Genomic DNA, 21,632 nt, shown 5'->3' on the forward strand with positions numbered 1-21,632 from the left:
AGTGTAAGACACTCACATCACTAGCGATCTCCCTGCCCTTCTTGCCGCTGAGAAGTGGGATGTATTCATGGTTCAGCTGGTAGCCTGTAGCCTTAGACTCGTCCCATTGCAGTTTGTAGAATTTCTAAAATCACACAAAGTAGGCACAATGTTTAAGACAAGGCTGATACAATATGTGAAATACAATCGACAAAAATCGTAATTTAATGAAATAATAAATAGTTTACATTACCTCACTGATGTTCTTAGCCACATCCCTGCTATGGGCCAGTTGAGGAGTGTCTTCTGAACCAATATAAGTACCCTTTTCTGCATTGAAGGTCTCTTTGTACTTCAGCTAGAGTAGGAAGCAAACAACAAAATTTTGATTTGTTTATTATTACTATGCTTCTTGAAATTTAGAAGTTTAAATTAGATTTTTTACATACATCACTGAGGTTGGCAGCATTTATCCTCGCCAAGACAAGCTCAGGGCGGTCCACAATCAGGGTGAATTTTCCAAAGCATTCTTTGGCATTCTTCTTGTAGAGCCTCTGCAACAACAAAAAAATACACCTTTGAGGTAAGACAAAAAACTGACAGAAAATAGGCAAAATGTGCTAAAAGAAAACCAGCCAAAATAAAAGACTAAATGCAATACAGTAAACATACCTCGTTGAGAATCTCCTGGGCCTTCCTGGCCTTGACGTGATCAACAGATTCAGCTGGCAGCCAGCCGCAGCCACGAATCCATTCCAAATCAGCCTTATACACACTCTGAAGACAGAAAGCAAGTTACATATTAGGAAGGTAAGAAAGAGGTTTCTGTTAATTTATTATACCAATGTGATAAAGAAGTCTTAGGTTAGTGTGATTAGCACTCACATCACTTTGAAATTCATAGGCTTTTCGGGCCTGGATGTGGGTTTGCATGTTCAAGAAAACATAGTAACTTAAGGCAATTTCCATTATGGAAATTATGCTTTTTGGTGTAGGATAGGATAAGAGCTAAAAACAAACTCCAAACAATCTGCTCTTACTTCATCAATTCTAAACTTTACATGTACTTACATCACTCTGTAAGTCATAGACCTTTCTAGCCTGAACCACATCACTTTCTTGGGATAAAATAGGTATATACAGTATAGACCCCTCAAAAGACCCAATAAATATTTGATCAATGTTACAACAGTGTATGTGAATGAATGCTATCCACAAGCATTACTATAAACCTACATCGCTCTGCAGATCGTAGGCCTTTCTGGCCTGGACCACATCAGTGGAGTCTGGCAGGCAGGTCCACTGGTGCAGGCGGGTTCTGTAGAGGTCATCATTAACTTGTCTCTGACATTTCTTGGCCAGTTCAAACTGCAGCATGTCGACTGGCAGGTTGAATTTGGTCTTGGACTTGTTAAAGTCCTTCTTGTACAGGGCATCACTGGCAATCTTGGCTGAGTTCAGAGCCAGCATGATCAGAGGGTCATCCTGGCTGCTGAGGGCACCGATGTGATGGCCAACCTGCTTACGGTAACTCTCAAGGTACTTATGCTACAGGACAGACAGAACACATTATTATATCATATTATTATACTATTATTATATATTATATAATTAATTAATGTTCTTATTATGAAAGAAACAGATGCACTACTCACTTGACTCTGCACTTTACTCGTGAGGATGCACTGCTTGATTGGTACAGCATCTCCAGGCATGAAGTAGCCTGTGGCTTTGACCTTATCCCATGCTTTGGTGTACAGTTTCTGAAAGAGATGGAAATGTTTATTATAGGTTTATGATGATGTATTGCTTATCGAGCTGAAAATAATGGATACAATTGGTACAGGACAAAGAATGTTAATAGCAACTACCTCCCTTGAGGAGTCATCTTACCGGGTGAACGTTCTTAGCCACCTCTCTGGCTGTGGCAAGAATTGGAGTGTCCACCACTGTGTACTTGGTCTTGTCATTGTGCCAGGCCTCACGATATTTGGCCTGAGCAGAGCGATAAATCATAATGCAGTTACCAAAACAAACACAAATCTGTCATTGTTAATATTCTGGTAGGGGTTTCAACTGAAGAAAGGACTAAAAACATTTCCAAACAGCATCTGAATAACAGAAAGTCATCCTCACCTCGTTGAGGACGTTAGCAGCATTCTTGGCACAGACCAAGTCAACTCTGTCAGTTTTAACCGTGAATTTCTGATCATCCAATTTGACACGGTAGCCTCTCTGTAAGTAGCAAGAAAGAACAATATTTTGGCAAATTTAAGATGGATGTGCATTTTGGCTAGCTAAAAACATTCCTTTAAATGTTTACAAATGTATAGAAATGTCTGTGATTTCACAAGTAATTAAAAAGTCAAATTGTAGTCAGACTTACATCAGCCAGGATCTTCTGTGCATGCTTCACCTTCAAAACTTCCACAGACTCATGTGGTATCCATCCACATCCACGGATCCATTCCAAATCAGCTTTGTAGACAGCCTGGGGAAAAAAAACAGGCATATCTTTATTTGTTTTCAAGACATTACAAATTTATACAGACAATAATCACAATATGAGAGGTTCTTGGGCTAAAATAGGTGTATACAGTATAAACCCTTCAAAGACCCAATACATATTTGATCATTGCTACAATAGTGTATGTGAATGAATGCTATCCACAAGCATTACTATAAACCTACATCGCTCTGCAGATCGTAGGCCTTTCTGGCCTGGACCACATCAGTGGAGTCTGGCAGGCAGGTCCAGTTGTGCAGATGTGTTCTGTAGTTGAAATCGTTAACTTGGATCTGGCATTTTTTGGCCAGTTCAAGATTCAGCATGTCGACTGGCAGGTTGAATTTGGTCTTGGACTTGTTAAAGTCCTTCTTGTACAGGGCATCACTGGCAATCTTGGCTCCGTTCATAGCCAGCATTATCAGAGGGTCGTCTTGCACGCAGCGAGCACCAATGTGGTGGCCAACCTGCTTACGGTATCCTGTATGGTACTTGTACTAAAAGAGAAGAGATGAAAAGTTGAGTGATGATGAAAAGACAGAAAGTATCCCATTTATGCATTTGTTGTATTTAAACCTGATCCCATTTTCTATTCTTACGTCACTAATGATGTCTCTGGAAGCTCTAGCCTTCAGCACAGCGATAGCATCCTGCTTGATATGGTAGCCTTTGGCCTTCTGGTCATCCCATGCCTTTGTGTACAGTTTCTGCACAGAGCAAGAAAATATGATCAAAAAGACTGTACGAAATAGTAGTGTCAGCGGATCGAAATCACAGTAATCATGCACTGATTGAATAATACATTTCAACAAATAAGATTTTTATATACTTTTCAGAATTTCAACATAGGCAAAACAGTGCAAACTTACATTGCTGATGCTGATAGCATTGGCCTTGGACAGTACAAAGCTGGGGGCATCAGGTGGCAGGTGAAAGCTGACCTTGTCTTTATCCCAGACTTCCTTATATTTCCTCTGTTAGAAAGAAACAAACGTTAACTTATCATTTACACAAATATTTGTACAAAATATGTATTGTTATGTTTTAAATTCCCTAGAGAAAGCATGAAGCATGTCAAAATATTGAATTACTCACATCACTGATGTTGAGGGCATTTTGCTTGGACAAGACAATTGCCGGGAGGTCAACAACACTGGTGAACTTGACAGTGCTTGGGGGCTGGCGGTAGAGCCTCTCATTGATAATAGCCTGGGCATTTTTAGCTTTGATGACGTCCACAGAGTCCTGTGGTGACCAGCCGCATCCCCTCAGCCACTCCAGATCAGCTCGGTATACGGCCTAAAAAACAATATCAGTTTTAACCTCACCAAATATTGTTATGTTTTTGTTTTTTTAATTTGTTGAAAATGCAGATTGAGGTACAAATGCTAGCACTGATCTGAATCTATTAAACCAACAAACATACATTCTCTTCATAGTCAAGAAAACATAGTAACTTAAGGCAATTTCCATTATGGTAATGATGCCTTTTGGTGTAACAGTAAGAGTAGGATAACAACAAAATCCTCTCTTACTTCGTCAATTCTCGACAAGTCCGCTTAACTTTACATGTACTTACATCACTCTGTAAGTCGTAGACCTTTCTAGCCTGAACCACATCACTGGAGTCTGGCAGGCAGGTCCACTGGTGTAAGTGAGTTCTATAGTTGAAGTCATTCACTTGCTGCTGGCATTTCTTGGCAAGTTCAATTGTCAGCATGTCCACTGGCAGGTGGTACTTGGTCTTGGTCTCATTGAAGTTCTTCTTATAGATGTTGTCACTGGAGATCCTGGCTGCATTAGCGGCCAACATAATCAGTGGGTCGTCTTTAACACTGAGTGCACCAATATGATGGCCACATTGCTTGCGGTAACCAGCCTTGTATTTGTACTAAACATTTGGGATAGAAATGTATGAATTAGTTTCATAATTGCAGTGAAATAAAAAATAAAAAGATGCAGAAGAATTCAGCTTGTGAAGCGAGAAAAGGAAAACGAGAGTACCGACTTACATCACTGACGATGTCCCGGGAGGCCCTGGCTGCTAAAACAGAAATTGCATCTTTGGGAAGGTAGTAGCCTTTGTTTATGGTGTCCATATAGCCTTCACGATATTGTTTCTGAGGAAACAAGAATTAAGGTTTCAGGTTGTCTGATATACAAACTGTGTGCTATACATCATAATACAAATACAAAATACCAGTATCGATGGAGCAGACAATTTCCTTCACACTAGATGTGATTAAAAGGTCAACAACTACTACATGACAATATCGTTCTTTTTTTCAAACGTTTGCACAATTAACTGATTTCAATACATAAAGTTACCAATTACTGATATGATCATTTATGATGTACTAATTGGTTGTACAACTACATAAAGAGGCACTGCATTACCAGACTGGTGTTGAAATTATTCTGCTTGGCCAGGATGATCTCTGGGGTGTCAGGCGTGGAGTGAAGCTTGATCTTGTCGTTCTCCCAGGCAGAAATATATGCTTTCTGTAAACAGAATATTAACACGGTTTAGTGAGACATGACTGTATCTGAGTCATATAATACCATAATAAACAGAATTTTGGTTGAAACAAGCTGTCCTCATTAGGGTCAAACAAATGCAAGTGATAAAACATTTAGCCAAAGATTTGGTATACCATTTTTAGAATAAAAAAAAAAAAAAATAAGAAAAGAAAAATTTAAATAAATACGATGACATAATATTTAAGAAGCAATATCTACCTTGTCCATGATATGGGCATTAGCCTGAGCAAGGACATATGGCATGTCAGTTGTCTTGGCAGTGAATTTGAAGTTGGAGGGATGCTGACGGTACTTGATCTCGCTCAGGACCGCTCCCGCTTTCTTGACTTTCTCCACATCAACTGAACCAATTGGCACCCAACCTGTTCCCCTGATCCACTCCATGTCGGCCTTGTAAACAGCCTACAAGTCACAGCAGGAAGAAACAGGAGAGTCACATTGAGTTAAAAAAAAATCCTTGCAGTCTTCAGCAAACACATTCTGAGAAATATTCATTACTCACATCACTCTGCAGGTCATACGCCTTTCTGGCCTGGACCACATCAGTGGAGTCTGGTAGGCAGGTCCAGTTGTGCAGATGAGTTCTGTAATTGAAATCGTTGACTTGGATCTGGCATTTCTTGGCCAGTTCAAGATTCAGCATGTCCACTGGCAGATTGAACTTGGTTTTGGACTTGTTGAAGTCCTTCTTGTACAAGGCATCACTGGCAATCTTGGCTCCGTTCAGAGCCAGCATGATCAGAGGGTCGTCATGGACACTGAGGGCTCCGATGTGGTGACCGACCTGCTTACGGTATCCCGTCTTGTATTTGTACTGTGAAGAGAGGAGTAAAATGACAGTTGACAGATTTATGTACAAATAAGCCAAAGTCAATATCACAAAGAAAAATATTCATTTGTATGTTACGTACATCACTGATGATTTCTCTTCCACGTTTGGCAGCAACAATAGAGACAGCATCGGCCTTAATATCGTAGCCCTTTCTAAAGATCTCCTCAACACCTTCCCTGTATAGTTTCTGAAAGAGTAATGAAAAAAGTTGAATTATGAAATGAAAAACATGATGCCTATATATCACTGATATTTTCTGGACATGGATGTGTAATACTATTTTTCAAAGCAGACCAAACGTACCTTACTGATGTTGTGAGCATTAGCTTTAGAAAGCAAAATCTCAGGTAAATCAGGGATAATATGATTCTTAACCTTGTCAGCCTCCCAAGCAGAAATGTACTTTTTCTGTGGTGAGAAACAGAAAAAGAAGAACACACAAATTGTAAACACCAGGAATGGATTTTGTTTGTATAAAAAAAAAAGAATAAAAAAGGAAAAAAGGGATTTGATATTCTTACCTTGTTGATGATTTCAGCATTTGCTTTGGCCAAGACCATGGACATGGAAGACATGTCAGTTGTATATTTCTGTGTGTCTGGTTTCACTCTGTAGAGATGTTCGCTGAGAATTCTTCCAGCATTCTTGGCCTTCACCACATCAATTGAACCGATGGGGACCCATCCTACGCCTATGACCTCATCCATGTCAGCTTTGTATACAGCCTGTTGGGAAAAGCATGAACATGTTACATTAAAACACGTAAGCACAGTTGACATGATATTAAGTTGTGATATGTTGAATATGTCAGAGAAAGGCTCACATCACTCTGAAGATCGTAGGCCTTCCTAGCCTGGCGGACATCATTGGAGTCTGGCAGGCAAGTCCACTGGTGCAGGCGGGTGATATAGTTAGCGTGGTTGACTTGAATCTGGCATTTCTTGGCCAGTTCAATATTCAGCATGTCCACTGGCAGGTTGAACTTGGTTTTGGACTTGTTGAAGTCCTTCTTATACAGGGCATCACTGGCAATCTTGGCTCCGTTCAGAGCCAGCATGATCAGAGGGTCGTCCTGGACGCAGCGAGCACCGATGTGGTGGCCGACCTGCTTACGGTATCCCGTCTTGTACTTGTACTGATGATATCAGCAGAAAATGTTTTATGTTACAACTAGAACATCTCTCACTTTATGTCTAATACCAGTGTGTCAATCATATAAACAGATTTTAGATACAGTTATGAGTCACTCACATCACTGATGATGTCCCTGGAGCCCTTAGCAGCCTTGACAGAGATTGCATCCACAGGGAGGAAATAGCCTTTGTTGATGGTGGCCTCAAAACCTTGTCTGTAGAGTTTCTGAAAAGTAAGACATTTATGAATACTTTTGCTTACTGTTTAAACAAATGGAGGCCTAATAATGGCGCTTAATTCTGGAAAGCGTAAGGCTTTCCACTAACCTAACCTTGCTCATGTTGATAGCATTCTGCTGAGAGAGGATGATCTCAGGAGTGTTAGGTTGGATGTGCAGCTTGGTCTTATCCTTCTCCCATGCTTCAGTGTAGAGATTCTGGAACAAAACCACACATTTTTCGAGTATTACTTGATGGTATTGACTTTAAAGATCTCCAGAGAGAGATCTCCATTGCACATTAAGGTAGTTGTTATTATTATAAGCCCTTTCACACAAATATAAATTTGTATTTTACCAAAAGAATTATAAATTCTAGCACCAAACTCAAATGTTCCAAAATAAAATGCCCTTTTCATTGGACAGAAAATAATCTTATTTGACAAAATGATATACTTGGCCATTATTATTACTTGGAAAAATCTATGTTATAAAAATGAATTGGTTTATTTCAAGTGTTGACATGTTATCTTCCTTACTTATGTTTTGAAAATAACTAAACAAAAATATAATAAAATGTATTCAATGTAATAAAAAAACTGAAACAGTTGTTCTACTGTATGCTTAAAGAAAATGTTAAGTGTTATTAGTTTCTGAAAAAAACTGCATAAATATAATACACAATAAAATGTTGGGGCAGTAGCTGCAAAGGAAATACCTTGTTCATAACCTGAGCATTGGCCTTAGCCAACACCATGGGGATGTCTTCAGTGGTCATTTTGAATTTGAAGTTGCTTGGGTGTTGACGATACTTTCTCTCACTCAGGGCCTCACCAGCTTTCTTCGCCTTCTCAACATCCAGTGAACCTATAGGCACCCATCCAATACCCTGCAACATCTTCAGATCTTCCTTGTAAACAGCCTGGACAAAACAGAAAAGGGTTTATTATAGTTAACAACCTTACAAAACTTAAAATTATACATTAATAAACTTGAAAACGTTTCAGGGTATAGATTCTTACTCACATCACTCTGTAGGTCATATGCATGTCTGGCCAGGCGGACATCATTGGAGTCTGGTAGGCAAGTCCAGTTGTGGAGGCGAGTGATGTAGTTGGCGTGGTTGACTTGAATCTGGTTCTTCTTGGCCAGTTCAAAGGCAATCATGTCCACTGGCAGATTGAACTTGGTCTTGGACTTGTTGAAGTCCTTCTTGTACAGGGCATCACTGGCAATTCTGGCAGAGTTCAGAGCCAGCATGAGCAGAGGATCATCCTGGACGCAGCGAGCACCGATGTGGTGGCCAACCTGCTTACGGTATCCTGCATGGTACTTGTACTGGAAGAAAAATGTAATAATTTCATTGTTTATTAACACTTACACACACATTTTGTCCGAAGGGTAAAATGAAATAATTTATTTACTATACTGTTTTGGCAAACATGATTAGTTGTCTATAATAAAATTCACATGGAATTTATAATATAAATAATATTACAATTAACAATCACTTGTCACTTTTCAAATAAATAACTAAAATGAAACACTTACATCACTGGCAATGTCCCTAGAAGCCCGGGCTGCTTTAATGGAAATGGCATCATTGCGGATATCGTAGCCCTTCTTCTTGGCGTCTTCATTTGCCTGTTTGTACTTTTTCTGTAACCAAACACAATTATCCCAGAGACCTTAAGTATGTAAATTTAACAATGAAAGTAATCCATAAATACGAATTGCTGTGCCATCATTACTATTTAATTTTCCACATACCATGCTGTAGTTGACATTGTTTGCTTTGGCTAGAAGAACATCCATAGCATCAGGCATGATGTGGATCTTCGACTTATCATTATCCCAGGCTTCAACGTATGCTTTCTGCAGTCAGAAATCAGAAACATGAAAATGTACTTACATTATGAAATCTGCAAGTAAGCATTTTTATGGTTAAATTATTTCCTCATCATATCCATATGTAGTTGCTATACTTAATTGATATTATACAAAATCATTCTTTACATATGATTTCATACCTTGTTCATAACCTGAGCATTGGCCTTAGCCAACACCATGGGCATATCTTCAGTGGTGAGTTTGAATTTGAAGTTGCTTGGGTGTTGACGATACTTTCTCTCACTCAGGGCCTCACCAGCTTTCTTCGCCTTCTCAACATCCAGTGAACCTATAGGCACCCATCCAATACCCTGCAACATCTTCAGATCTTCCTTGTAAACAGCCTGGACAAAACAGAAAAGGGTTTGTTATGGTTAATGATGTTCCAAAACTTAAAATTATACATTAATAAACATGAAAATGTTTCAGAGTATAAATTCAAGGATTCTTACTCACATCACTCTGTAGGTCATATGCATGTCTGGCCAGACGGACATCATTGGAGTCTGGCAGGCAAGTCCAGTTGTGGAGGCGAGTGATGTAGTTGGCGTGGTTGACTTGAATCTGGTTCTTCTTGGCCAGTTCAAAGGCAATCATGTCCACTGGCAGATTGAACTTGGTCTTGGACTTGTTGAAGTCCTTCTTGTACAGGGCATCACTGGCAATTCTGGCAGAGTTCAGAGCCAGCATGAGCAGAGGATCATCCTGGACGCAGCGAGCACCGATGTGGTGGCCAACCTGCTTACGGTATCCAGCATGGTACTTGTGCTAAAAAACAAAAACAAAGTTATGTGGTTACATGTACAGTAATACATGTATGGTAACCATTTATCATTGTTAAAAAATCCAGAAGCTTACATCACTGGCAATGTCCCTGGAAGCCCGGGCTGCTTTAATGGAAATGGCATCATTGCGGATATCGTAGCCCTTCTTCTTGGCGTCTTCATTTGCCTGTTTGTACTTTTTCTGTAACCAAACACAATTAATCCAGAGACGTTAAGTATATAAATATAACATTGAAAGTAACCTATAAATACGAATTGCTGTGCCATCATTACTATTTAATTTTCCACATACCATGCTGTAGTTGACATTGTTTGCTTTGGCTAGAAGAACATCCATAGCATCAGGCATGATGTGGATCTTCGATTTATCATTTCCCCAGGCTTCAACGTATGCTTTCTGCAGTCAGAAATCAGAAACATGAAAATGTGCTTACATTATGAAATCTGCAAGTAAGCATTTTTATGGTTAAATTATTTCCTCATCATATGTAGTTGCTATAGTTATTTAATATTATACAAAATCATTCTTTACATATGATTTCATACCTTGTTCATAACCTGAGCGTTGGCCTTAGCCAACACCATGGGCATATCTTCAGTGGTGAGTTTGAATTTGAAGTTGCTTGGGTGTTGACGATACTTTCTCTCACTCAGGGCCTCACCAGCTTTCTTCGCCTTCTCAACATCCAGTGAACCTATAGGCACCCATCCAATACCCTGCAACATCTTCAGATCTTCCTTGTAAACAGCCTGGACAAAACAAAAAAGGGTTTATTATTGTTAACGATGTTCCAAAACTTTAAAAATAAACATTCATAAAAAGTTATATTTTTCACAGTATAAATTCAAGGATTCTTACTCACATCACTCTGTAGGTCATATGCATGTCTGGCCAGGCGGACATCATTGGAGTCTGGCAGGCAAGTCCAGTTGTGGAGGCGAGTGATGTAGTTGGCGTGGTTGACTTGAATCTGGTTCTTCTTGGCCAGTTCAAAGGCAATCATGTCCACTGGCAGATTGAACTTGGTCTTGGACTTGTTGAAGTCCTTCTTGTACAGGGCATCACTGGCAATTCTGGCAGAGTTCAGAGCCAGCATGAGCAGAGGATCATCCTGGACGCAGCGAGCACCGATGTGGTGGCCAACCTGCTTACGGTATCCTGCATGGTACTTATACTGCAAATGAGTAACAAAGCAACTGATCAAAACGATATGCTTTTCACAAGGCAATAGTATCAGTAGCAATATTGTCTTCAAACTTTGCTGCACATCAATTTCAGTATAAATTAAGTATGTAATCGTGTAGTTTATAACATTTTTACTAATGTGGAATATTAGCATGAAAAAGTATACTACATTACAAAAAACAAATCTATAACGCAATCATTTGAATACATTAAACTGCTCAACAATTACATGCTTTACCTTTTTATATTTAAAATATGTGTGCTAATTGTAATAAATGGAAATTAAATAATTTTACGTCGCTGGCGATATCCCTTGTAGCCTTCGCTGCAATGATGGAAATGGCATCATTACGCAGGTCGTACCCCTTCTTTTTGGCCTCTTCATGTGCCTGCTTGTACGTGTTCTGTATAAAGGGGAAAAAATACAAAAAACCTTCAAGCATCTTTTGAAAAACAGTGTTGTATTATCAAGCATGTTGCTTCAAAAGCTATGACAACAACTTAACTTTTTTCAGAATGTTTTAGAAGGACTCACCAAACTGTAGTTGGATTTGTTTGCTTTGGCCAGTTGAATATCCATGGCATCAGGCATGACATGAATGGTTGTCTTGTCTTTTTCCCAGGCTTTAATGTAGGCTTGCTGTAATTTAAAGTTATTTATTTTTGTTTAATTTCAATACAAAAAAAACTTTTAGCAGAAGATTAATTGGCATTTATTGATAATTAAATCAATACTGATCTTAGACAAATGTAGTCATTCAGATGTTTTTTTGTCAGTCAGCTGGAATGTTTACTCAGTTTTGTACAATTTAAATTGATTATATGGAATAGATTAGAATTATTCTGTACAACAAAGCCCCAAGGTGGCAGTCATAACAAAATCAAAAACATTTCTTTAGGCACAGTCTAAACACAAGGGTTTCCTTTGTCATGGTTGCTGTTTGCATGATCGCTGAACCTTTCACTTTATGTGTAAGTGAGAACGCAAATATTTACGGTTAAACATCAGTGATAGTGTACTGTACAAGCAGCAACTTCCGTGTCTGAAACGTGAAGCCAATGTGGAAATGCCTTAAACCTGCATTCAAAAACTTACGTTATAAAAATGTATATTCTTCCTGAGTGTTGCCATGTTATCTTCCTTCCTTATGTTTTAAAATAACTAAACAAAATATAATAAAATGTATTTGGTGTAAGAAAAAGACCTGAATCAGTCCCTCTACTGTAAACTCAAAGACAATTTTCTTGAGTGTTATTAGTTTTTTTTTTTTTTAAACATCATAAATATGAGACACAATAAAATGTTGGGGCAGTAGCTGCAAATACCTTGTTGATAACCTGAGCGTTGGCCTTAGCCAACGCCATGGCCATGTCTTCAGTGGTCATTTTAAATTTATAGTTGCTTGGGTGTTGACGATACTTTCTCTCACTCAGGGCCTCACCAGCTTTCTTCGCCTTCTCAACATCCAGTGAACCTATAGGCACCCATCCAATACCCTGCAACATCTTCAGATCTTCCTTGTAAACAGCCTGGACAAAACAGAAAAGGGTTTATTATAGTGAAAGATGTTCCAGAACTTAAAAAAGATACATTCCTAACCATGAAAACTTTTCAGAGTATAAATTCAAGGATTCTTACTAACATCACTCTGTAGGTCATATGCATGTCTGGCCAGGCGGACATCATTGGAGTCTGGCAGGCAAGTCCAGTTGTGGAGGCGAGTGATGTAGTTGGCGTGGTTGACCTGAATCTGGTTCTTCTTGGCCAGTTCAAAGGCAATCATGTCCACTGGCAGATTGAACTTGGTCTTGGACTTGTTGAAGTCCTTCTTGTACAGGGCATCACTGGCAATTCTGGCAGAGTTCAGAGCCAGCATGAGCAGAGGATCATCCTGGATGCAGCGAGCACCGATGTGGTGGCCAACCTGCTTACGGTATCCTGCATGGTACTTGTACTGCAAATGAGTAACAAAGCAACTGAAAATGTGAGTTTTCATAACCAAACTCTGTTGAGGGGGGAAGCATAACAAATAATATACAGTATACAGTATGTAGTACAGTATAGAAATAACCACACAGACACTTACATCACTAGCAATAGCAGTGGAGGCTTTGGCAGCAAGGACTGCAATTGCATCCCCACGAACATGATGGCCCTTCTTCTTGGACAGTTCATTGTCCAATTTGTACAGTTTCTGAAGAGAGAGAATATATGAATATATATATATATATATATATATATATATATATATATATATATATATATATATATATAAAATAAAGGAAAAAGCATGTCATCTTTCAAATGAATTAACTAATGCACCAAGCTGAAATAATAGTACAGATTTCCTATTTGTCTATACTGTGTTGTTTATTTTCATTACAAATCATGACAGATCTAGAAAAAAAAATTTGTGAAAATGGGTAGATAAATTAAGTTATCGCACTGTACCTCACTGAAGTTCTTCTTGTTTCCTCTCGCAAGAACAATGTCCATTGCATCAGGCATGATGTGGATCGAAGTCTTGTCTTTCTCCCAAGCAGTGGTGTAGGATTTCTAAAAACAAAACATTGTTGGTTTGACATCTTAGACATGAATACTAGAGAAGAGATATGTGTTTTTTTTTTCACAGCAAGTGCTTTTCAGTACCTTATTCATAATCTGGTTGTTGGCAGTGGCTAGTGTCAGATCCATGGAGTGCATGTCCTTAGTGAATTTGAAGTTGCTAGGAGCTTGACGGTATAGGGCCTCACTGAGAATCTTGCCTCCTATTTTTGCTTTCTCAACATCGAGTGATCCAATAGGGACCCATCCTATTCCCTTTATGAAGCTTTCATACTCACTCTTGTACTGGTTCTGAGGGAGAATATCAACAGAAATTATTTCCTTCACAAAGCACAGCCCCATACAGTAATGGTAACATTAACGCAAAACTTTGGATTTTTATTTTAAAATGATTAAGTCAGACTCTCTACATACATCACTGGCGATGAACTGCATGTTACGCGCTAGTTGCAGGTTCATGGCATCAGGCAGCACAGTGTAGTGGGAGTTTTTCTGCTTGTATCCAGCCATAGTTTGAGCAGCAGAAGCCTGCTTGGCATGGACCAAACTGATCATGTCCACTGGAGAGTGATACTTCAGCTTGGACTTCTGGTAGTCCTTCTTGTAGTTCTTGTCACTCTGCAATCTGGCCACCTCCATGTAGTGAACCAGCAGAGGATCGTCCTTGATGTTGCGGAAGCCAACATGGTGGCCTCTGGCCTTCTCGTAAGCCAACTTGTACTTGTACTGTGACAGAAAACACGTACTTTGTCACTCACAGAGACTGTACTCTCATACAATATGAATTTTACCAGTATGTATTGTGAATATTGATTTCCTATAGGAAGTTTTTTTTATAACTTACATTACTGGCAATAGTGGTACCGGACTTGGCAGCCTTAATTGGGATGGCATCTGCTTTGAGGTGGTAGCCCTTATTGGCCATCTCCACAACACCAGCTTTGTAAAGTTTCTGTAAAAGAGTAAGATAACAATGAATAAAACAGTGTTTACATTCATAAACTGATCACCATTAACCCTATACAGTTGATTTATTAGTTTCATGGATTCCCCCTTACATTGCTCAAGGAGCGTAATATATTATAAATAATATATAATATAAATAATAATATAAATAAAATAAGATCAAATATTGAAGTATATAAGTACACTATATATATATATATATGTAATTTAATGCCTTACATTGCTCATGGTGATGGCATTAGCTTTGGCCAGGAGAATCTCAGGAGCGTCTGGCATGACGTGGACTGTCAGTTTGTCCTTCTCCCAAGCTGCAGTGTATGCTTTCTGTAAATAAAGACACCAGAAAAACAAGTGAATGTTGATGCTTATGAACAAGATTATAATTTATATTTTGTGACGCTGCACTATATATTTGAATATGCTTGCACCTTGTTCATGATCTTGTTGTTGGCAGTGGCCAGAGTCAAGTCCATGGAGTCCATCAGCTTGCTGAACTTGAAGTTGGATGGATGAGTGCGGTACCTATGTTCACTCTGAATCTGACCACCAAGTTTAGCAGTCTCAACTCCAATTGAGCCAATAGGGACCCATCCAATACCCCTGATATAGTTATTCCATTCAGATTTGTAGTCACACTAAAAAGAAATGCAAGACCACATGAATCAAGGGATAATACAACACTTTTACAACACAATTGTTATCTGCCTTTAAAAATACATATAATTATTGTCGGCATAGCGCAACTGGTATTTTGACATTTAGAACCTACATCACTAGACTGGGTGTTCATGGTGCGAGCAAGTTGCAGGTTCATGGCATCAGGGAGGAGAGAGTAAGTGTGCTGGATCTGTCTGTAACCAGCATAGGTCTGAACAGCAGAGGCGTGCTTGGCGTGTACCACACTCATCATGTCTACTGGGGTGTGATACTTCAGCTTGGCCTTGTGGTAGTCCTTCTTGTAGTTCTTCTCGCTCTGCAGCTTAGCTACCTCCATGTAGTGAACCAGCAGAGGATCGTCCTTGATGCTGCGGAAGCCAACATGGTGGCCTCTGGCCTTCTCGTAAGCCAGCTTGTACTTGTACTGTAACAGTTAATAAATACTTGTTTAACATGTGTGATGGTTTGTAGTAGATTAACTTCTTGATTTGGTACAGGAATTTATTTTCAACTTACATCACTGGCAATGGTGGTACCAGTTTTGGCAGCCAAAATTGAGATGGCGTCTGCTTTAAGGTTGTGGCCCTTATTGGCCATCTCCACAACACCGGCTTTGTAAAGTTTCTGTAAAAACATATAAATTAATAATATAAATAAAATAAGATCAAATATTGAAGTATATAAGTACACTATATATATATATATATATATATATGTAATTTAATGCCTTACATTGCTCATGGTGATGGCATTAGCTTTGGCCAGGAGAATCTCAGGAGCGTCTGGCATGACGTGGACTGTCAGTTTGTCCTTCTCCCAAGCTGCAGTGTATGCTTTCTGTAAATAAAGACACCAGAAAAACGAGTGAATGATGATGCTTATGAACAAGATTATAATTTATAATTTTGTGACCCTGCACTATATATTTGAATATGCTTGCACCTTGTTCATGATCTTGTTGTTGGCAGTGGCCAGAGTCAAGTCCATGGAGTCCATCAGCTTGCTGAACTTGAAGTTGGATGGATGAGTGCGGTACCTATGTTCACTCTGAATCTGACCACCAAGTTTAGCAGTCTCAACTCCAATTGAGCCAATAGGGACCCATCCAATACCCCTGATATCGTTATTCCATTCAGACTTGTAATTACACTGAAAAAATAAATAAATGAGATGCACATTAGTTCTGAAATTAAGATCAATGACAATTATCTTTTAAACTTTTAGCAAAAATATGAATATCAAACACACAATTTAGATTTATTGTGGTTGCCTTTCAAACATAGTTTTGATCCTAAGAGACACAATTCACAGATGAAAACTGTCACTGCCACTCACATCACTTGACTGGGTGTTCATGGTGCGACACCGCTGAACGTGCAAGTTGTCAGGCAGAAGCATGTAGCTGTGAGGGATCTTTCTGTAACCAGCATAGGTCTGAACAGCAGAGGCGTGCTTGGCTTGTACCACACTCATCATGTCTACTGGGGTGTGATACTTCAGCTTGGCCTTGTGGTAGTCCTTCTTGTAGTTCTTCTCGCTCTGCATCTTAGCTACCTCCATGTAGTGAACCAGCAGAGGATCGTCCTTGATGCTGCGGAAGCCAACATGGTGGCCTCTGGCCTTCTCGTAAGCTTTCTTGTATTGGATCTAAAAATAAATAAATAAAAGAGTTAGAAACGCCTAGATGACAATGAGTGATTGTTTCAGTTATATGGAAAAAAAAAAGTGCTGAATACATTCGATGTTGGGTAGATTTATGATTTACATACATCGCTGGCAATATGTCTGCCTTGCTTGGCATGCAGCACAGAAATAGCATCTGGCTTCATGTTGTATCCCTTGGCAATATCTTCCAGCCACTTGTGCTTGTAATGACTCTGTGGATAAAGATCAAAGCATTACAACAATATTTTGCATAAAGATTATGCTGATATACACTTGGCATTTCAGGCTAGTCATATTCCTTTGATTTGGCAAAAAAAACAACATTGTCTAACTTTGATTTTCAATAAATATATATTGTGCTCAAACCTCGCTAAGGGTCTGGGCGTTGAATTTAGCCTGAAGGAACTCAGGGCAGTCAGCTGGTAGATTATAGGTGTGCTTGAACTTCTCGCCTGAAGCTCTGTATGAAGCCTAGAGGGAAGGAAAAAGAACAGTAAAACCTGTGAATATTTGTAACTTTCTCATAGGAAAATCTTTGTTTTGACATGCATCAATATTTTAACACATTTTAAGAGATGTAAAGCCATTGCATCATCAATATAAAGAAGACATTCTTACATTGTCCAGTGTCTTAGTGTTGGACAAAGCCAAAGCTGTGTTAATGGCATCAGTCTTGCTTGTGTATTTGAATGTACTGGGATGCTGGCGGTAGCCTCTTTCTGCCAGTGCGGATCTAGCAACTTTGGCCCTCTCAACATCCAAAGAACCAATAGGGACCCACCCTACGCCTCTGCTGTAGTTGGTGTAATCTGACTTGTAGACATTCTGTGGGTTTATAGAAAAAAAAAGTTAAGCGTTTATTGTCCTCACCTCGCATATTGCTTTGGTACTGTGTATATAATCAATTTACTCATATAGGTAGCAATTATACTATCATTACACTATGGTAACTTATAGCTGAAAAGTCAAAACATACATCACTCTGAATCTCCATCATGCCACGACACCGCTGCATGTGCAAGTTGTCAGGAAGAAGCATGTAGCTGTGAGGGATCTTTCTGTAACCAGCATAGGTCTGAACAGCAGAGGCGTGCTTGGCGTGTACCAAACTAATCATGTCTACTGGGGAGTGGTACTTCAGCTTGGCCTTGTGGTAGTCCTTCTTGTAGTTCTTCTCGCTCTGCATCTTAGCTACCTCCATGTAGTGAACCAGCAGAGGATCGTCCTTGATGCTGCGGTGGCCAACATGGTGGCCCTTTGCTTTCTCATAAGCCAGTTTATACTTGTACTATATAAAAGAAAAATATTAGGTATGAATAACATTACCGAATTCAGTAAGATTTGAATCATATTATTATTACCATATTCACAACTTACATTACTGGCAATGACGCTGGAACTTTTTGCTGCAACAATGGAAATGGCATCTTCTTTCACATGATGTCCTTTGAGCAGATCTTGACGATGAGCATAGGTGTAGTAATTCTGAATAAAATGATCATCAGTGTTATGTTAACAATATAGTAGCAATTTCATTTCTACACATTATCCACCACCGCTGGAAAAAAATCCCAAACAAGAATCTGCAACTAACCTGGCTGATGTTGACGGCATTGTATCTGGCTTGCATCAGTTCAGGGACGTCAGCGGGGAGATGGTAAGTGTGCATGAACTTCTCTCCACTGGCTTTATACTCTTTCTGCATAATTACAATTAAGATATAGGTTTATGTCTATTCTGAAAAGGAATTCAAAGACTTAAATGATGAAATTTATATTAGAGCAAATAAGAAAGTCATTCTATTTTCTTCTTCTCACCGCATTCATGATCTTGGCATTGGCCTTGGCCAGCTCCATGTTCATGGAGTCAGTGACACTGGTAAATTTGATTGTGTCAGGGTGCTGGCGGTATTTCTTCTCATTCAGAGCTTCTGCTGCTTTCTTGGCTTTTTCCACTTCTAGAGAACCAATGGGAATCCAGCCAATTCCCTTGACAGAGTTCTCATAATCCAGTTTATAGTTATACTGAAAAGTAAATGAGACACATTAAAAATGATCAGACCTGCAGAAACACCATCTTTTAGCCAAGACATAAAGTATTTACCTAGATTATTAAAACAAAAGTCATGAAAAGGAAAATTAAACTTACATCACTGGAATTGATGTTCATGTTGCGAGCAAGGTGCAGACTCATTGAGTCAGGCATAAGCATGTAGCTGTGAGGGATCTTTCTGTAACCAGCATAAGTCTGAACAGCAGAGGCGTGCTTGGCGTGTGCCACACTCATCATGTCTACTGGGGAGTGGTACTTCAGCTTGGCCTTGTGGTAGTCCTTCTTGTAGTTCTTCTCGCTCTGCATCTTAGCTACCTCCATGTAGTGAACCAGCAGAGGATCGTCCTTGATGCTGCGAAAGCCAACATGGTGGCCTCTGGCCTTCTCGTAAGCCTTTTTATACTGGATCTAGAAATTCAAGGGCATATAGCATCTCTAATTTTTTCGCTTTAAATTAATGTTAACGATTATATGATGCAACAAGAAGTACAGAGTACAGCGCATGTTAAAATGGAGTTTGTTGGTTCAGTTGTTTGGAGAACTTACATCACTGGCAGCATGTCTGGCAGCTTTGGCGGCAACAATAGATATAGCATCCGACTTCAGGTCATAACCTTTAGCAATCAATGCCTGCCAGTCAAGCTTGTAGTAGTTCTGAAATGACAGATTAAAGATGTAAACAATAACAAAAAATATGCACATTCAATAGGTTTAGCATGGATCCGCTACACATTGCGCGCACGTGTGTGAATGAGTGTGCTTGTGTAATAATATAGTGGATCCATTTAAACATACCCCAAAGTACGACTTACATAATTGTGCTATAAGAAAATATTTGGTTTACATAATTCAAAAAAGTGATCTCTCAGTGTTTCTATGCCTTACCTTGCTGATGTTGTAGGCATTGCACTTGGCTTGGAGGAACTCAGGGACATCAGGAGGCAGAGAGTACTTCTGATGGACCTTCTCCAGACCTCTCTTGTAGAACAGCTGGAAGCAAGAAAGCAATAATGGCACAAGTCACACGTGCTGTACTAAGATCGAAGTAAAGATTAAAACAATCTTCTCAAAAGTGATCTTAGAAAAATAAAGTGCAGAAAGATTTCAAAATAGCTTTTGTGACAATAGACTCACATCACTCCTTTGAAGCTGGTTGACTTTGGCCTGCATCATGGTGGGGTGGTCGTCAATAGAGGTGAAAGGGACTGTGTCTGGGTGTTTTCTGTATTTTTTCTGTAGGAAACAAGTAAAATACACTAGTAACAAGTTATTACATAACACGGTATGTCACATATCCCTTTTTTAATGTCAAGGGGTAAAGGTATGTACAGGAAGACTGAAGTGGTGCTGTTGCACACATACCTCACTAAGGATGTCACCAGCTTTCTTATTCTTTTCAACCTCCAAAGAGCCAAGGGGGATCCATGGAGAACCCTTGGTGTAGTTGTTGTAGTCAGACTTGTACTCATTCTGTGATGCAGGAAAACAAAAAACTAATTAAAATGGTGTCACTGAATGCATAACTAATCTCATAATAACCATGCAAGTACAAGTTTAATATTATGATTAAAACCAAAAAACTGTCAGCATTAAATCAGTTTAAAGTATCTCTATGCTTACATCACTCTGGATGATGTTGGCTTTTTTGGCCAGGTCCAACAGCACACTGTCATAAGGAAGGAAGAAGTTGGCGCTGATGCTCCTATACCCAGCCATGCTGGCAATCCCCTGTGATTTCTTGGCCAAGGTGACTGACATCATATCCAGTGGTGCATGGTACTTGGTCTTTATCTTTTCATAGTCCTTTTTATATTCCCGCTGTGAAAATATCAGTAAAAGATTGTTGAAGAGTGCCCTCTCATCTCAGTTCTAATATAGGTAAATCAAGGGAAATGTAAGTCATTTAGTAATACAGCAAGCTAATGACATACGTCACTCTGAATTTTGGCCACGTGAACAGAGTGCAAGATCTTGGGATCGTCATTAATGCTGAGGGCTCCAACCATATGTCCCTTGTTCTTCTCATACTCCTTTTTATATTTAACCTGAAATGAATAGCAAAGGGTGATCAATTACGAGATTAATAAAAACGAAATTGGGTGCTAAAAGCAACTGAAATACAAAGCCAGAAATACTGAAACATTAAAGGCTGATATTGTAGCATACTCACATCACTGGCAATGTTTGTGTGAGCACGGGCAGCAAGGATCGAAATAGCATCACCCCTGACCTCAAACTTTTTTGCTTTAGATTTCTCCCAATCATACTTGTAACAGTTCTGCAAGGAGAGAATCACACCATTCAGGAAATTACAATCTTATACCAAATTAAAGCTGAGAGCAATTCAATTTCGGTTACTGCTGGAAATTAATTGTATAGTAGTTACTTACATCACTGAGGTTAAAAGCGTTAACTCTGGACTGGATGAAGAAGGGATAGTCGGGGGGCAGACTATTCTTGAACTTTGTATCCTCATACTTGGCCTTGTAGTTCAACTGCAAAAAGAACAAAGTGATAAAATGATGTTTCTATTTTCTAGCACAAACAAAGGTTTAGGCTAAGTGTTATTGAATTTTCTGTCACTGGATGGCAGCAGTGTATTAGCTGGACTCTATTTGAGACATATTGACCATCCCTTTCCCATTCCCTGCCTCGC

General features: G+C 39.3%; 1 protein-coding gene across 23 annotated transcripts in view; it reads right to left on the reverse strand.

Annotated features, from left to right (window-relative positions):
- neb (nebulin) overlaps positions 1-21,632 on the reverse strand; it is a 64,812-nt gene that overhangs the window by 32,447 nt on the left and 10,733 nt on the right. For 19 of the 23 annotated variants that reach the window (XM_028590700.1, XM_028590721.1, XM_028590701.1 and 16 more), the window contains 66 exons: positions 21,367-21,471; positions 21,147-21,254; positions 20,908-21,021; positions 20,597-20,794; positions 20,339-20,446; positions 20,111-20,209; positions 19,862-19,966; positions 19,523-19,630; positions 19,073-19,384; positions 18,742-18,948; positions 18,519-18,623; positions 18,302-18,409; positions 17,901-18,212; positions 17,543-17,749; positions 17,291-17,395; positions 17,029-17,136; positions 16,595-16,906; positions 16,202-16,408; positions 15,992-16,096; positions 15,776-15,883; positions 15,372-15,683; positions 15,031-15,237; positions 14,822-14,926; positions 14,481-14,588; positions 14,051-14,362; positions 13,721-13,927; positions 13,523-13,627; positions 13,158-13,265; positions 12,714-13,025; positions 12,397-12,600; positions 11,606-11,710; positions 11,367-11,474; positions 10,748-11,059; positions 10,431-10,634; positions 10,177-10,281; positions 9,958-10,065; positions 9,556-9,867; positions 9,240-9,443; positions 8,980-9,084; positions 8,761-8,868; positions 8,236-8,547; positions 7,928-8,131; positions 7,324-7,428; positions 7,110-7,217; positions 6,682-6,993; positions 6,380-6,583; positions 6,162-6,266; positions 5,938-6,045; positions 5,529-5,840; positions 5,225-5,428; positions 4,883-4,987; positions 4,498-4,605; positions 4,065-4,376; positions 3,581-3,784; positions 3,355-3,459; positions 3,085-3,192; positions 2,671-2,982; positions 2,366-2,470; positions 2,116-2,214; positions 1,873-1,974; positions 1,635-1,742; positions 1,216-1,527; positions 652-756; positions 429-533; positions 233-337; positions 17-124 (listed from right to left, as the gene is read on the reverse strand). In XM_028590700.1, the coding sequence (XP_028446501.1) occupies positions 17-124; positions 233-337; positions 429-533; positions 652-756; positions 1,216-1,527; positions 1,635-1,742; positions 1,873-1,974; positions 2,116-2,214; positions 2,366-2,470; positions 2,671-2,982; positions 3,085-3,192; positions 3,355-3,459; positions 3,581-3,784; positions 4,065-4,376; positions 4,498-4,605; positions 4,883-4,987; positions 5,225-5,428; positions 5,529-5,840; positions 5,938-6,045; positions 6,162-6,266; positions 6,380-6,583; positions 6,682-6,993; positions 7,110-7,217; positions 7,324-7,428; positions 7,928-8,131; positions 8,236-8,547; positions 8,761-8,868; positions 8,980-9,084; positions 9,240-9,443; positions 9,556-9,867; positions 9,958-10,065; positions 10,177-10,281; positions 10,431-10,634; positions 10,748-11,059; positions 11,367-11,474; positions 11,606-11,710; positions 12,397-12,600; positions 12,714-13,025; positions 13,158-13,265; positions 13,523-13,627; positions 13,721-13,927; positions 14,051-14,362; positions 14,481-14,588; positions 14,822-14,926; positions 15,031-15,237; positions 15,372-15,683; positions 15,776-15,883; positions 15,992-16,096; positions 16,202-16,408; positions 16,595-16,906; positions 17,029-17,136; positions 17,291-17,395; positions 17,543-17,749; positions 17,901-18,212; positions 18,302-18,409; positions 18,519-18,623; positions 18,742-18,948; positions 19,073-19,384; positions 19,523-19,630; positions 19,862-19,966; positions 20,111-20,209; positions 20,339-20,446; positions 20,597-20,794; positions 20,908-21,021; positions 21,147-21,254; positions 21,367-21,471 (11,169 nt within the window). The remainder of the gene's footprint in view (positions 1-16; positions 125-232; positions 338-428; positions 534-651; positions 757-1,215; positions 1,528-1,634; positions 1,743-1,872; positions 1,975-2,115; positions 2,215-2,365; positions 2,471-2,670; positions 2,983-3,084; positions 3,193-3,354; positions 3,460-3,580; positions 3,785-4,064; positions 4,377-4,497; positions 4,606-4,882; positions 4,988-5,224; positions 5,429-5,528; positions 5,841-5,937; positions 6,046-6,161; positions 6,267-6,379; positions 6,584-6,681; positions 6,994-7,109; positions 7,218-7,323; positions 7,429-7,927; positions 8,132-8,235; positions 8,548-8,760; positions 8,869-8,979; positions 9,085-9,239; positions 9,444-9,555; positions 9,868-9,957; positions 10,066-10,176; positions 10,282-10,430; positions 10,635-10,747; positions 11,060-11,366; positions 11,475-11,605; positions 11,711-12,396; positions 12,601-12,713; positions 13,026-13,157; positions 13,266-13,522; positions 13,628-13,720; positions 13,928-14,050; positions 14,363-14,480; positions 14,589-14,821; positions 14,927-15,030; positions 15,238-15,371; positions 15,684-15,775; positions 15,884-15,991; positions 16,097-16,201; positions 16,409-16,594; positions 16,907-17,028; positions 17,137-17,290; positions 17,396-17,542; positions 17,750-17,900; positions 18,213-18,301; positions 18,410-18,518; positions 18,624-18,741; positions 18,949-19,072; positions 19,385-19,522; positions 19,631-19,861; positions 19,967-20,110; positions 20,210-20,338; positions 20,447-20,596; positions 20,795-20,907; positions 21,022-21,146; positions 21,255-21,366; positions 21,472-21,632) is intronic. The other 4 variants (XM_028590717.1, XM_028590716.1, XM_028590715.1 and 1 more) reach the window with 4 other exon arrangements.

This window comes from Perca flavescens, chromosome 11, assembly GCF_004354835.1.
Source record: "Perca flavescens isolate YP-PL-M2 chromosome 11, PFLA_1.0, whole genome shotgun sequence".
In the NCBI taxonomy this organism is placed as follows: domain Eukaryota; kingdom Metazoa; phylum Chordata; class Actinopteri; order Perciformes; family Percidae; genus Perca; species Perca flavescens.